This window comes from Agelaius tricolor, unplaced genomic scaffold (genome assembly GCF_023055355.1).
Source record: "Agelaius tricolor isolate 1412-34295 unplaced genomic scaffold, bAgeTri1.0.p SCAF_5, whole genome shotgun sequence".
Lineage (NCBI taxonomy): Eukaryota > Metazoa > Chordata > Aves > Passeriformes > Icteridae > Agelaius > Agelaius tricolor.
The window spans coordinates 24,691,981-24,706,481 of record NW_027269265.1 but is presented as its reverse complement, the minus strand read 5'-3'; the positions used below and the strand labels follow the sequence as shown (position 1 = coordinate 24,706,481).

Sequence of the window (14,501 nt, the reverse complement as noted above, 5' to 3'; positions counted from 1 at the left end):
TTATTCTCTAGCATCAGCATCAGCAGAGTGTGTTCCCATTTATCTGAAAAGGAGATTTCTGTGAGTCTTTTAAGTATCTGACAAAAGGTTTTACAACTTTTGATGAAAAAACAATTACCAAAAGTACAGTCCATTTTCATGAAAATTTCCTCTTTACCCCTTGGGGTCCAAAGTGTACTGGCTTTTTTCCTTCCTGGCTCTAGGCAAAGACAGAAACTCTAAAACACAGGTATCAAGTAAGTAAAACCAGGACAAGATTTACTTGTTTGTTTGTTTTGGAGGTTGTTTGTACAATGAAAGACCCCATATGGGAAACTAAGAAAGAACCCTCAGATCCTGGCTGAGACAACTGCAGAGTGATAAACTGCAGGCAGAAAGAATAGAAAGGGATTTCAGAGCACAAGATCTAAAACCCCACCAATTTTACGCTTCCTCTTGGCATGCAGAAGTTAGCTGAGGGATATGAAGTAGTCTAGGGCTTCAAGGGAGCCTAAGAATAACCACCAGAGGAAGATCACATTCTCCTTTCACCTAAGATCCTTTTACAGATGTAAGGAATTAAGAGTTAGGGACTTTAGATAAAAATCAGAGCTATTTTCTGCAGTTCATCATGTAATTAAAAAAAGTAAAAACACTAAAAAAATCTCCCAACCTTGCCTGATATACAAATGTAAAAAGGTAGTAAAAAGAAAGGTGTCCCTGTATCACACCATTTTGTTTGTGTGCAAAACAAGTTCCAGAGTGTTCTCCGGAAAAAAGTTCTCAAAGTTCTTTTCTTCCAGAGAAAAGCAGCTGCTCTTTTCACTAACCAGCTCAAGACTTATTCTATTGAAAGCTATTTTACATTCACAAGGAAGATGGGTTTTCAGAGCCAATGGATCAATAGCCTATTTCCTTTCACTCTAGCAAAAAGGCCAATTTTATCAGGGTTGAATGCATAAATAAAGATAGGAAATAGCCATTTACAGTAGCTTATCTTTATTCCTCTTTTGCTGGAACATCAATATATAATTTTTACTTTAGTTATGTTTGAATGAACTGGTCTTCACAATAAATTTACAGGAAGATGTCTTGGACAGCATTGTCAGGATATCCATAAATACAATGACCAACTTCAGTCAATATATGTTGTTTCTATCATTTGATATATACATGGATTTATCACAATGGTAATATTGGGTGCCATAAAGTTTTAACTACACACTTCATTTCTCTTTTAAGTATTATTTTGTAATTTATGAGCAACAGCATCAACAACATACAACAGGGTAACACAGGATGAAGACTGCACAAAAGCCTTTCTAAAGAATGAGCACTCTATAGAGATGCTTTTCTAGAAACTTAATCCTTCAGAAAGAATAATTTCTAGGCTCTAGAGATAATTACCTTCCTCAAAAGCAAAAAAAGATAGCCCAGCAAATCCATTTATAGTTTTAGAGCAAGCCTTTCAGCCTTTTGCTTTCAGCTTTTCAATAGCTGCACAGGAGAGGCAGGGCACAACAAATGCAATGGTTATGAGAACCAAATCAGGATCATCCAGAGCCAGACTGCCAGTCAGTGTAATGGAAGTGAGGACGTGCTTGGTGAAAGCCTGGCTCCAAAGCAGTTACACTGTAGATCTCTCTTCACTGAGATAGCCACCTGCCTGCCTTTACCCATTCTGGGCTTTTTAGTTCTGCTCCAAACTGTTTCTCCTCTTGTTGGGATAACAGGGCTGTGCTTTTTCTATCAAGTGAAACCCCAGAGACACTCGCTGACACTGAAGATGAAATGAACTGGCTGTTGTACAATCAGAACACATTCATGTTTCCTGTACAACTAACTTATATTGACTGAAGTTAAGATGCAGCTACCTTGATAACCTTGAGCACACAAACGAATATTTTCATGTGATGTGTAGGTGGTGAGATTAAAATTCTGCTTGCTAAGAGCAGGATAATATGTAATTATTTATTGCAAAGTGAACTGATGACAAAAAAGGCCATGCAAAACACTATAGTATTATTTTTTTTGTTCCACAACTGATAAGCATGCACCACAAAAAAAGCAGCTGTTGTGGTCCCCTTTTTTTAGAAGTGTTGACTTGCGAGACAGTAAGGGACAAACACAAAATTGCTGAGTGTGCTCAATGAGGAACTTGAGTAATGAGGTACAGGACTATCTTTTCTAAATGGAAAATCATAAACAGAAAGGGCAAGAAATGCTATTAGTGAAGTTAAAAAAAAAAAATCAACAATTTAATACAAAGACAAGTTTTAAACTAATTCTAAAGATATGAGATACATTTAACAATTTCTTTTTTTCCATGCCTGTTTTTTGGACTACCATGAATGAAAACATACTCTAATAACAGAACTGATGCTGCAAATAAATATATCAGAAATTTCTTTATTTTACCAGCCCTTCCACTTTCATGTACAAATTCAGTCATTTTTCAAAATTTATAGATATGTTGATCACATGTAACAGAAAAAAAAAACCACAGAGAGCCAGCAATACTAGAATAACCATAAGAAAACTTCTGCAATACAGAAAAAAACCCCAACATTTTAAGTCTGCATTCTCCTTTAAGTAACCTCTAATGCCATTAAGATAGCTTGTGACAATCACCATATTATCACTGATGTTGCTGTTATAGTAGCCCTGTAAAAAAACAATGACAGTTGTTGAAATACAGGCATGGTTAAGACCAGTTGAGTTCACTGCTAAATAGGGGCCAGCTTTAGGTTTCAAACTTCACAATAAAACCCCAGAAATATATAAACTTCAGGGTGAGATAGCAGAGATGTGATGACCTTGTAAAATATACAAAACCAGTGACAATTGGTGCAACAAACAATTTGTTTGCTAAATATTCACAATTATGTGATCCACCATGTTAGCTGACAAACCACCAAAGTGCAGGACATTGATCTTACACAATACTTTTCCCTCTTTTCCCACAGAACAGAAAGGTCATCTGGAAATATGTCTGGGGCTGAATTCTACCTGCACCCTTTAGTATTTGAAACTGCTTGTCAAGAAAACTGGGATCTATGTAAAACACAACAGTAGCTCCCCCACATATTGAGTGGCCATGACATTTAAACCATGCAATTTTACAGCAGGCAACAAACAAGATTGGGAATTCAGGGTTAAAATCTCCAGTGAAATTTTGTCTTATAAACTAATGAACGTTGACCAAGAGAGTAAATCAAATGGATCTCCTAACAAACTGAAAGCAGCTGTTTGGCTGAGTGTGTCTCTGATTTAAGTTTGGTAATTATTGCCCTACTGTGGCTCAAGGTTATTCTGTATTAGTGAAATAGGATATCATAGGAAAAGCATCCAACTTCTTAATTTACTGTAGCATCAAAAATTCCACTGTATAAAAATAAGCCGGAAATGTAACCTTCTAAAAACTTACCTATCAACCTTCTAAATGCCCATTTATTCATTCTTCTCACGCACAATTACACAAAATTTTATTAAAATAAACTACAATATCTAATGCCAAACAAATGACACGTCATCTTTAGTCACTCCAACTATGTTTTCATGTAAATCCATTGAAAAACAATTTTATAAACTTGGAGTCAGTGATAAAGTAACTTGGCTTAATAGCCCACTCCCTGGACTTCTATGGTCTATATCAGCAGACAGAAAGAAGAAGCATTCTTTTAAGGTCTCCTCATACCAATAGCAGCACAAGATAAAAAGCCACTAAATTTAATTTTTCAAAAGTTAAAAAATTGTTTAAGAAAGCATGGTAGACATTTGATGAATGAAAACTGAGTTGACTCAATTAGTGCTTGATCCCCTCTTAAATCCAAACTACACTATGGTTTTATTAGTTGCTTTTATCTAGGTTATTAGATGCCTATATTACCTAAAAAACATGAATCAATTATCTATGTTAATAATGTAATTACTATGGTATTATTGATCTGCCTGTTGGACATCAAACAATGTACGGGTCCATGGAAGTATAAAAGTGAATCTCCAGCCAATTAAAATATCTAAAAAATGAAGGAAAACCCTGTGTGTTCTGTAGACAGCTTCACAGAATCTCTCCTCTGGAAATTCAAAAACAAAATTGGCTCTCCCTCACACACAGACTGCGATTTCTCGGTCAGTAGCAATTACTGTACCTTGCTAGACGGAATCTTCAACTCTAAGACAAAAATATTTTAATGAACAATAACACAGTCTTTGAAAATTATTATAAATCCAAGTGCTCATTCTTTCTGAATGTTTCTTTCAAGACAACTAGGAGTCTTAATAGAAGATGATTCAGACAATTTAAGGTCAGCTCCAAGTAAACACTGAACTCAGTTCAGTGTATTATTAGAGAAATAATTGCATTTAGAGAGTGAATTATCACAGATTAATTGCAAACAGGCACTTCAAAAACAACCTTACTTTACCCAGGACACCATACTTTTCTTTTGTTTCCTATTTTCTCAGTTGAGATACATAAAAATTAAACCTTTGCCAAAACAAAGCATGTGTATATATATATATATATATATACTCTAAAATTGTGAAAATTGCTGAGTATATGCCACAGAAAAAACCTTTTGAAAATACCACTGTGCTATTTTTTTTTTTGTCAAAAAGGTTGGACAAACTCAAGAAGGAATAGTAGTAAAGTGAGTGTTCATTCATTTAAAAAAAGAGTGGGCTCTATGCAAGTCTTTCTGCACACATAACACAAAACAGGCAGACTTGAATCTGAAATCCCTTCTGCATATTCTTTGCCAAGGAGCAATTTCCATACTGACATTGTTTAAATAATCATACAATAGAAGCCAATAAAGGCACTTTGGCTATGGGAAGGATCAAGACTTACACTCAGTCAAAGACCCCCCCAGCAGCATTGCTGAAGAAACCAACTGGAAGCAAGTCCCCATTGTTTTGAATTAAGGGTCCCATAAGAGAAGAACTGAAAGAGAAAGAAATGGAAGGACACAATAATTCCAATTTATTTGCTGATCTCAAGATCCTTTATAGTTACAGTAACATCAGAGATAATTTCACATGCTAAAAAAAAAACCCCCAATACAACAGCTGAAATACAGAGAGCCCCAACCTTGCCCCTTAGAGAAGGATGGGAAGCAAACCACCTAAAAATCAGGTCTATTGACCTTCAGAGGTTTTCCCCACACACTTTTAGGCATTGCTCAGAAGAATTTTTCTAGCTGCTTCTCAGTCTGAACGCAGTCCAAACACATCCAACCTCAGCAGTTTGGCTTTAGCAGAAAATAAAGGGCAGGCTCAGAGAAATCTTTGGGCACCTACAAGTCATTCTTCAGCACCAGCATTTAATGTAAACTTTACTTACCATTTAATGTATCATCTTATGCTTAAACACACCCTGTATCCTTGAATGACACCAAGTGCTGTCATAACTAAAGACAATTATCAATTACGTGTTAATACACAGTTTCCCTCTGGCACTTCACTACACAGAAATGTATCACAAATATTTTTATAAGGATGAGGATGCAGATGGACAAGGAACAAAATAGGTCACCTTGTCATTAAGCAGACTGAGTTTGCCTTAGTCTGAATATAAGTGACATTAAGTCTTTCAATGGCATTTAAATTCAATAATGTTGATTTAAACATATGGATTTCCATGAAAAATATAAAACAATTAGCAGAGGATTACAAGCTTCTAAAATAAGACATGGGACAACTTAATGCACACACTTCCAAGGTGCTCTGTTAAGGAGACGGCTAACCCCGAAGGCAAATCTTTAAGCTTAATGTTCCAAAAGCTTCTTCTGTGCCCATCAGCATCTGCCTTTAACAGTTAAATTAATTCATGTTTCAGCCTTTCCAGGTTGCAAAACTTAAGTAGAGCAACACACAAGCCACATAAAGGGTTCAATCCAATTTGCAAATCTACAATATACTTCATGCACACAGACAAGTATTTTGTGATCCACAAGACACAGATCTTGTGAAAACTTATCTGTGGCTGCCTATTAGATGCCAGTAAAAAAGCAGGTATTTGCAGTGCTCAGCCACTCAGTCTTTTTTTTTTTTAATGGAAAAACTGAGAATTTTTTTAATTGGAGAACCTGGTTCTCCTTTTTTTGTTTTTGTTTTTTTTTGGTTGGTTGGTTTTTTGTTTGGTTGGTTTTTTGTTGTTGTTGGGGTTTTTTTGTTGTTTATTTTTTTAATGAGAAACTTTAGAAATCTGGTTCACATCTTAGGATTTAAACCTTTCCTCAATCCAGAATTGGTTCAATATCTTCTGCCTGACAGAAGCAGGTACAGGCTACCTTCAGTTTGAGGTTGCCTTGCAACAGTAGTGCTGAACAACATCACTGTGCAGAAAGAAAAAAATGCACAGCATCAGAAATAGTCTATAAAAGATAAAGCATGCTTTTATTGTTTAAAATTTCAGACTGACCTAAAAGCACAGTGTGCTGTGTTCTGGTATGGAGGGCATGAATCCAGGGTGTTTCACTTCCTGAGAAGCAATCTAACCAGTTTTGGATCTGATCTCCACACAGGAATATAGAGAAGTCTTCAGGATGATCATTCTACATTATAAGTAATACACAATAAAAAATTCCACTATGTTAATTCAGTATCTTCCAAGGGAATACAGATTCTTAAATATTCACTGAGACAGTTCCATAACATAATCATAGGGGCTGGTGTAATATCAAACTAAGTACTGCTTCTGAAACACAACAAAACTGACCATTTCTCTGCAATGGCTATCACAGGGTAGAGAATCCCATGCAGATTCCTCATTTACAGATAATTGCTAGATCCTTTATCTTTTAACTGTGTCTTACATGATTTATGTAACAAGAACATCCTCACCAAAGCCCAAAACATTTAAAAATGCTTAAGCTATTGTTTTTCCTCAAAACACCTAATAAAGTAAAATGTTAGTTCTTTAAAAGATGCATTACATATTTTTCCTTGAGAAAAGTAATTCCTATTTTCCTATTTCATGTAGGAGTCACTACTTAGTTCCACAGAATGCTTCTGTTTCCTCTGTCTTTACTCAAATGCCTAACAGAGAAAACAAGTCAGAGATACAGGAACCATTATTTTAATCCCCAAAAACATTCAGTTGACATTTTGTTTTGTTCTGTTTGCATGATGTTTTTCATTTCAATATCAATGATGTTTTCCTCTTAATTAAATTATGCTTTCACATACTAACACACAAAATTAAAGATGAGCTCATCTATCACCAAAATTCCTCTGCAGTCAGAATGCAATTAGTCTTACAATATGTACTCTGAAATTTCAAATGACAAATTCTTACACTGACTACAAGATTCAGCAATATATGAGTTCTATTGGTTAATATTTTGTATGCATTGCAAACTTCTTTCTTCTGCTATACTAAAGACAGAAATGATAAAAATAGAGGACAATCTATAACAATTAACAGAATTAAATATTTGATTTCTCTGCCATTTTATTATTCACACTATGGAGCTCCCCCCTCTTCACAACATATCTGGAACAGTGTCCAGCACTACAATGTTTCCAAACCTTATTTTTGTAATAGGATCCAGAGAAGAGGTGAGCTCTTTAAAATTCCTCACCAGTCAGTTAGAAAGACCTGTTCTCAATCTCTGACATCTACAGAAAACAATTCAAAAAGAGGTATAATCTTGGGCTAATTTACAAAAAAATTTAACATTGCAGTCAGTATCTCAGTATGCTATCAGCAGTGACAGTATGCAAGTGTCCTTACACACACTGCAAGTCACTGCCCAGCTGTACAGCAGCTGGCTCCAACTAAGGCCAGAACAGGTCAAGAGTGATGTGAATCGGCAAAGTACTGCCAGCTTGTTGTGTTTATCTTCGATGGCAAAGGAGTGCAAATGCCAAAAAAAGAAAACAAATGCTTTCCTTAACCTTGGATTTCCAAAATGATTTAATGTCTTTGTATCCTATGAGAAGCACTTCAAAATGTGACAGTTGTATCTGTGGACTGGCCACTGGATATTACAATGTATGTAATAGAGAGAGCAGAAGCCATTAACCAGGCAGATGTCATTAGCCTGCCCTGACAAGGACTTGCTTCGAATTACCCTCAAAGACATCTGCTGACCCAGCAGTTTCAATGGCTTCTCAAATAACATTCTACTGATAGCTACATGACTTTTAATTTACAAAGCCAAAGGCTTGGGATTTAACCAATTTCCAGTCTTTTACATGGCAAAGAAATTGTTCTCTTTTAAAAGTGTTTAGCAACATAATGCTGGAGTAGAAGTGACCAAAGGAACTATTACAGTGTTTTAGCTGTGGAATGAGCAAGACTGCACCACAGCTCACAGTATTGCATACGACAGAAGAATTTCTTTAGGCAGATATCCATATTGATTACAATTTTATTCTTAGTATTTTCCAAGCATAAAATAAAAGTAAAAACATGCACTTTACAAAAGCGCACTATACACTTGACTACAGGAATCTAATGGTACAAATAAAGAGCCACACATGCTCACAAACCTTGCTACCATTATATATCAGAGTAGGTACTTATCACTGTACTTTGAATTCTCTATGCACCTAATTGATGTCATGAACTTCTGGTAGTCATGCCATTTGAAAGCTAACCCTCTTTTGACATAGTACTTGAAATATAAACATGGTATATGGGTACAGAATTAAACAACATGATAATTAATTAAAATATAGAGAGTTCAGGGAAGAAAACAGAGGTTCTGGTGATCTATAAAAGCAGGCACTTCAGCCAGTTCTGCTCAGAACTGAGCAGTAACCAACTTAACACTTGGTTACTGCTCTTGATGTAGCATGGCTGTGCTACAAGATGAGGTTAGTCTCATCCTCTTGGGCTTTCCACTTCACTGCTCTTTCTCTACACCCTCTTTTCCTTTCACCCATGTTCCCTCCAGCCCATGCATTTTCAGTTCAATTTTCATTTTTAAGTACTAACTCACATATTTTTTGAAAAGTAAGCAAGGTTATTTTCTGTTCTGAGAATAACTTTGGTAGCAAGAGAGGGAAAAAACACCAAAAAACTACATTTCCTGTTGCACGTGATGGTCCCAAAAACTCACCAGCAACTACCTTGTTTCTGTGACCTCAGAAATTCTGCAGTCTTTGCTCCATAAGGAGCTTTAGCAGGGGACAGGTGAGTTCTCATCCCATCTAGCCCAAAGCCTCATATTTAGAGAATAGGCTGTGGCTAATTTGGGTCTGAACACTCTCAAACTGATTTCCAAAAGACATTAGGCACACAACTAGTCCTCATTACCTAATCTGGACTACTCATACCAGTTTCTCACCAGAAGCACAATATTTCCACTGTTTGGCTTTAAAAATAACATAAGCAGGAAATAAATAGGTTGCCACCAGCATTTCCTCAGCCGCGTGGATCCAGCTGATCTCTGGTAATGATTTTGTGCTTTGCATCTTGAATAATGAATCCTGGTTTTGTGTTACTCTACTTACTAGTGGGGCTAGACACCTACATTTATTATGGATGTAGGTGGTTTGATTTTATTGCAATGGAAAATTTAAGCCTAGATTACATATAAAACTGTTCACATTTCAGAAATCCCCCCATGGGCATTTAAAATCCTTGGATTTAAAGCTGAGAAAATCAAAATATTCTTAATGCCAGGTAAGCACAGTTAGTACAGCTGATACAAAGTACCTTAGAGTTCTATGATGTTCTTCAACCTCAAAAAAAAAAATCAGATCAATTTGTTTTATACTGGCAGATGACTATATAAAATACATACACCAATGAAAACAAGGATATGACACACATATATTCACAAACAGTACAGGAATGTTTATGCTGTCCTGTTTTAGACCCAGTTCTATTCAAAAGCACACATATATAATAAAGGACTCAGAATTTTTATTTTTTTTTAAATCAACATTTTTCACAATATAAGTTTTTACATGACCACTAAACTTCTATTTCAGCAGTCATTCACATTTCTGCGGGTTGTAATGACACTGAATAATGCTCATTCAAATAGTCTCACTGAAATCAGGTAAGGGCAGAGTGACAAACAATTGTTTCTAGATGAGAGCTACTCATATAAATAGTCCCAGAAAACTCAGCTGGACTAAGCAGGTCAACAATCTTGAAAGTCTGGATCTATATAAACAACTACCAACCCACTAACTGTAATTTAAGAGCAGATCTACTCTTGCCTTTTCCTATTTTAAGTTTGATGTGGTCTTTTTTTTTTTTGTTAAATCATCATCACAAGACTATCTATAGCTGAAGACAGCTGTGAATCCCAACTTATTAAAAAAAAAAAGTGAATGTTTTATTTTACCTTTTAAGCAAAGACAGCTTATAATTGCTACTTCCTCTAGTGATTTTTTCCTCTTTCATTATTCCATTTAAAGTCTTTAAGTAATCGACTGCAAAAGAAAGTAGAAAATATTTTCCACATATTAATACTAAAATACCTGAACGTAATCTAAGATAGCTTTACTAGATATTAATTGAAACAGATTTCTGTCTTCTAAATAATTTTTTAAAACATCATGCTCTTTATATTTTAACATCTAGATTTTGAGGTCCAGTTACAAGTGTTTACCATAGAAAACTCGGTCAAGCTGGTGTTTGACCTTTGACAGGAAGCTGCCCTCACTCCAGCTAGTCCCAACAAACTAGGCCCAAGACAATAAGCTGCTTTATAGCTATTAGGTAGGCCAGTGTGTTTCTCCAGGAAGACCTCAAGCTGAAAAGCCAACATGCTTGACAACCACAGCCAAGGTACCAAGGGCCCAAGCACTAGACATTGGAAAACAAATGGAAAAGCACACATGGCTACATCTGGAATCCTAATGGGCCACCAATGGTTCCCAGCTAAAGGAAGAATTACCAATGTTATTTTATCATCCCTTGTGCTAACTTAGCTGTTTATGTACAGCAATAAATGATTTTTTAAAAACATATTTGGGTCATTATGTCATATACCACCAGCAAGTACGATTGTTTTATTGTGCTTGGAGTCAAAATACACTGCTATACCCAGATGTGAGGGAAGTTCAAAACCTCTAGTCCTTCTGTATTCATTCCTGTTGGACAAATGGATTAAGTTTTTAAAAGGGAAACTGAGAATTTTTATGGCCTGTACTCCCATCTCACTAGTAAAATTTGCACTGATATTTTCCTATAGAAGTTTGCCTTGCCAATGATAACATTAAATATTACCTTAGTAAGTAACACAAAATTTCAACCAACAGGAAATGCCACACATTTTATTGTCAAAATATCCCCATTCTCTTCTTCCAAGGCCACAAGATGTTCTATAAAAGAAATAATTCCTATATTTTTTTAACCTAAGCCCCTATTGAAATTCAAGGCAAAGTAATCATTGTGCTGTGGAATGAAGCTAAAATGCATAAATATTTATTAACAGACTTAATAAAGGAGGACTCTGCAGTTATGGCCCTGAATTCATATGTGCAAAGCCAAGCTTTTCCAAAATCTACAATCAGAATATTGTGTTTCCATGTAATGAATCGTGGGATTTGTATAAAGACTCTTGCAAAGTATTTCTAACCCTAGCACTATGGCATTTAAACTTTGAGATCAAAGCAGAAAAAAAAAGTAAGATCCTCCAGCATTTACATCTTGAGAAAGATAGCAACAACTTAGTAAGCAAGCAGCAAAAAGTTTATCATTTTTACAAGACATTACAAACATTTTAAATGAAGGGTTATACATGTTTTGGGAATACTATTCTAAAACTGACTGTATCCCAATAGTTTAAATCAAAATTTATCAGCAAAATATTTCTCAACTTTCTGCTCCACAAGACATTGACAGAATTTGAAAAGAAGTGCAATTTATGAACTGACAACTGAATGCAATTTTGGTAAACGTAACTCTAATTTCAGTCAAAATGAATAAAAAAATCAAAGAAATCAGGTTTTCTTCCCCTTCCATTTGCATTCCCTTTTTTCCTACTTCATGATTGCATTTTCACTCCTTTTCTTTTGGGGGGGCAGGGGGGAGGGAAGGGGAGATGTCCGGGCTGAGGAGTTGGCAGACATCTACAACTACATCCACAACAGAATACAGTTTCCCAGGATCTACACATTTTGGTACCGTTTAGCATCAAGGTACAGCTGAACAGAGCTGTAGTTTCTTTAATCTCTCTGGGAAGGTTGCTAAGAGTATGCACACACTTATCACACAGGTTAAGCTACAGCTGTGCCAAGCCTTTCACAGAGAGTGCAGGGCAAACCCTGTGGGGAAGACTGCTGACAGGCAAATGATCCAAATTAGACAGATCGTGCTGTGATAAACACGTGCATGTCCCAGACATGCAATGCTTATGATGATGATGATGATGATGATGCACTGAGTAACATTCTCAAATACATTACATTAAATAAAGATGGATGAACTAGTCAATAATCTATAGACAACTTCCATTAAATGAGCTGCGAAAAATAGCTCAGAAGATTTTAGGGATTCTTCTATCCACTGACTGAAATTACTTCTACACACAATGATTAAAGAAATAGCAAATAGGAAATATATTTGCAGCAACATCAATGCTAAAAGTTGCTTCTTTTCAAGATAGTTTTGATGGCATTGTTTTTCTTTTAATATTACACTACTGGTAACCCTTATTTGCCATGGAAACACAGATGTGAATTTGACACCCTATAATAGTGTTTTTAAAGCTGACAGCAGAGTGCAGAATGTGAAATTTCCTTGCTTCTGCTGGTTAAAAGCATGATAAAGTAAACAGCTAAGTGTTTCCCCTGATTTCCAGGAACAGCAGAAATACAAGTCTAAAGAAAAAAAATACATCTCAGCAACTGACCTCTAGAAAGTTGCTTCAGAAGTTTCTGTTCTGCTTCTAAAAGCTACACTAAATAGAGAAACAAAACACTTAAAAATTCCATTCTTGCACTGCTATAAAGTTCCCCATCTCTGTATCATGTAGTATGCTGGTTTTATGTTTAACTTTGGGATGAGAGTATATATGTGTATATATGTCTATATATTTTTTATATATATATATATATATATATATATATATATATATATATACATATAAAATACCTAACAATTTAAAATTATTCAGAACACCTTTTTCTTGCTGCCTTTCCAGATGTTTTTTTTACTTAATGAAAGAAACAGAGCAAGGATTAGAGAACAGTTTCAGAGAAACACAGAACACATTGACAAATACTGAGAAGATAAATACATGTTTTCATAATCACAGAATGAAATATAAGATACCTTACACATGCCAATTACTCCCTCATGTTACCATTAGGAAAACTTGATCCTTGGCAAAAATAGATTTAAAATATATTTAAATCCCACGTGACCTTATAACAGCAGAAGTGAAAGGAAAGGAAAACAAAAAAGATCCTCATTTTGTGCTTCCTCTGCATATTGGTTAATTTTTCTTTTCTCCTTTTTTCCCAATCCCTCCCTCCATATTCTCCTCCTCTTCTTTCTAAGGGAAGAGATATTAAATGATTTATTAATCATAGTGTTTGTCACATTCACCTGTGCAAGACTATTCATCTTAAGCAAAATTTTTTACATTGAAACAAGTTTTAAATAACACAGAAGGTTTGCACAACTATATCACAAACAATTTAAAAAATTGATTTACAAAATTCTTATTGATGAGTTTTGTTCTTGTCACAACAGTGTTTATATTTTCATATATGGAAACTAATTCTAAAAGCATAATTTAAATACCCATTTCAAAGACTGGTATTTATTTCAAAAACTTTGCTGGTATTTGTTGGCAGTCTCCATTATGAATTTTATGTATTTAGCAGCAATGGTAATTTCTACAGTTTCTCACTGTACTCTCACAAATCAATTAGAACACATCAGCTTTTAATTTTATTGGTCTGGAATTTTTTCACAATAACTATATTTTATTGTGGAAAAAATGTGTTTTCCCTCTAGTGACTATTCGGCAAATATGTTTTGAGCATTTCTATCATTAATTAAAGTGGCTAATATTTGTTTACTTCTCTATGTCCCAGTATCTGCAACAATTTAAAAAATAATATACTCAGCTGGCAAGAGGCCTGTTTAACAGCTTTATACAGGACATACAGGTATTTTGCTCATTTTGGGTGCATCACAAAAATGATGACCTCTTCAAAGGGTCTCTCAGAAGAGGAGAGGTCAACAGTTTTGAGAAGGTAATTATTTAAAAATACACTCCCTATAAGACAACAAGAAATACTGTAAACCAGTGCATAAGTGCACTTTTAAAAGCAAAAAGATGTTCACAAATGGTTATGAAATACTTCCACATGTGATCATATTTTCACAATAATGGTGACTATCAAACGTTATATTGCACATTAATTTTTATTGTTGAATAAGATAATGGAGCCAAGAATACAGCAGGCTGTAAAGCACAGCCTGTTGCAGCTTATTTCCTGGCCAGCTCTTCATACCACAGATGTTGGGCAGCTATCCCAAACCATTCCACATATTTACTGGTGCTCTAATTTTTCCATATTAGAAGTCTCATGTTTAG

At 35.2% G+C, this 14,501-nt stretch overlaps 1 protein-coding gene across 3 annotated transcripts in view; it reads right to left on the bottom strand.

The window, feature by feature from the left end:
- Positions 1–14,501, bottom strand: part of SLC25A21 (solute carrier family 25 member 21) — a 232,009-nt gene that overhangs the window by 172,227 nt on the left and 45,281 nt on the right. The window contains exon 2 of one of the 3 annotated variants that reach the window (XM_071426868.1): positions 4,832–4,924. The exons of 1 other annotated variant lie outside the window; for it this stretch is intronic. In XM_071426868.1, coding sequence (XP_071282969.1) covers positions 4,832–4,892 — 61 coding nt within the window. In that variant the 5' untranslated portion in view covers positions 4,893–4,924. Of the gene's footprint in view, positions 1–4,831; positions 5,140–14,501 lie in introns of those variants that run through there. One more of the 3 variants, XM_071426867.1, reaches the window with a different exon arrangement.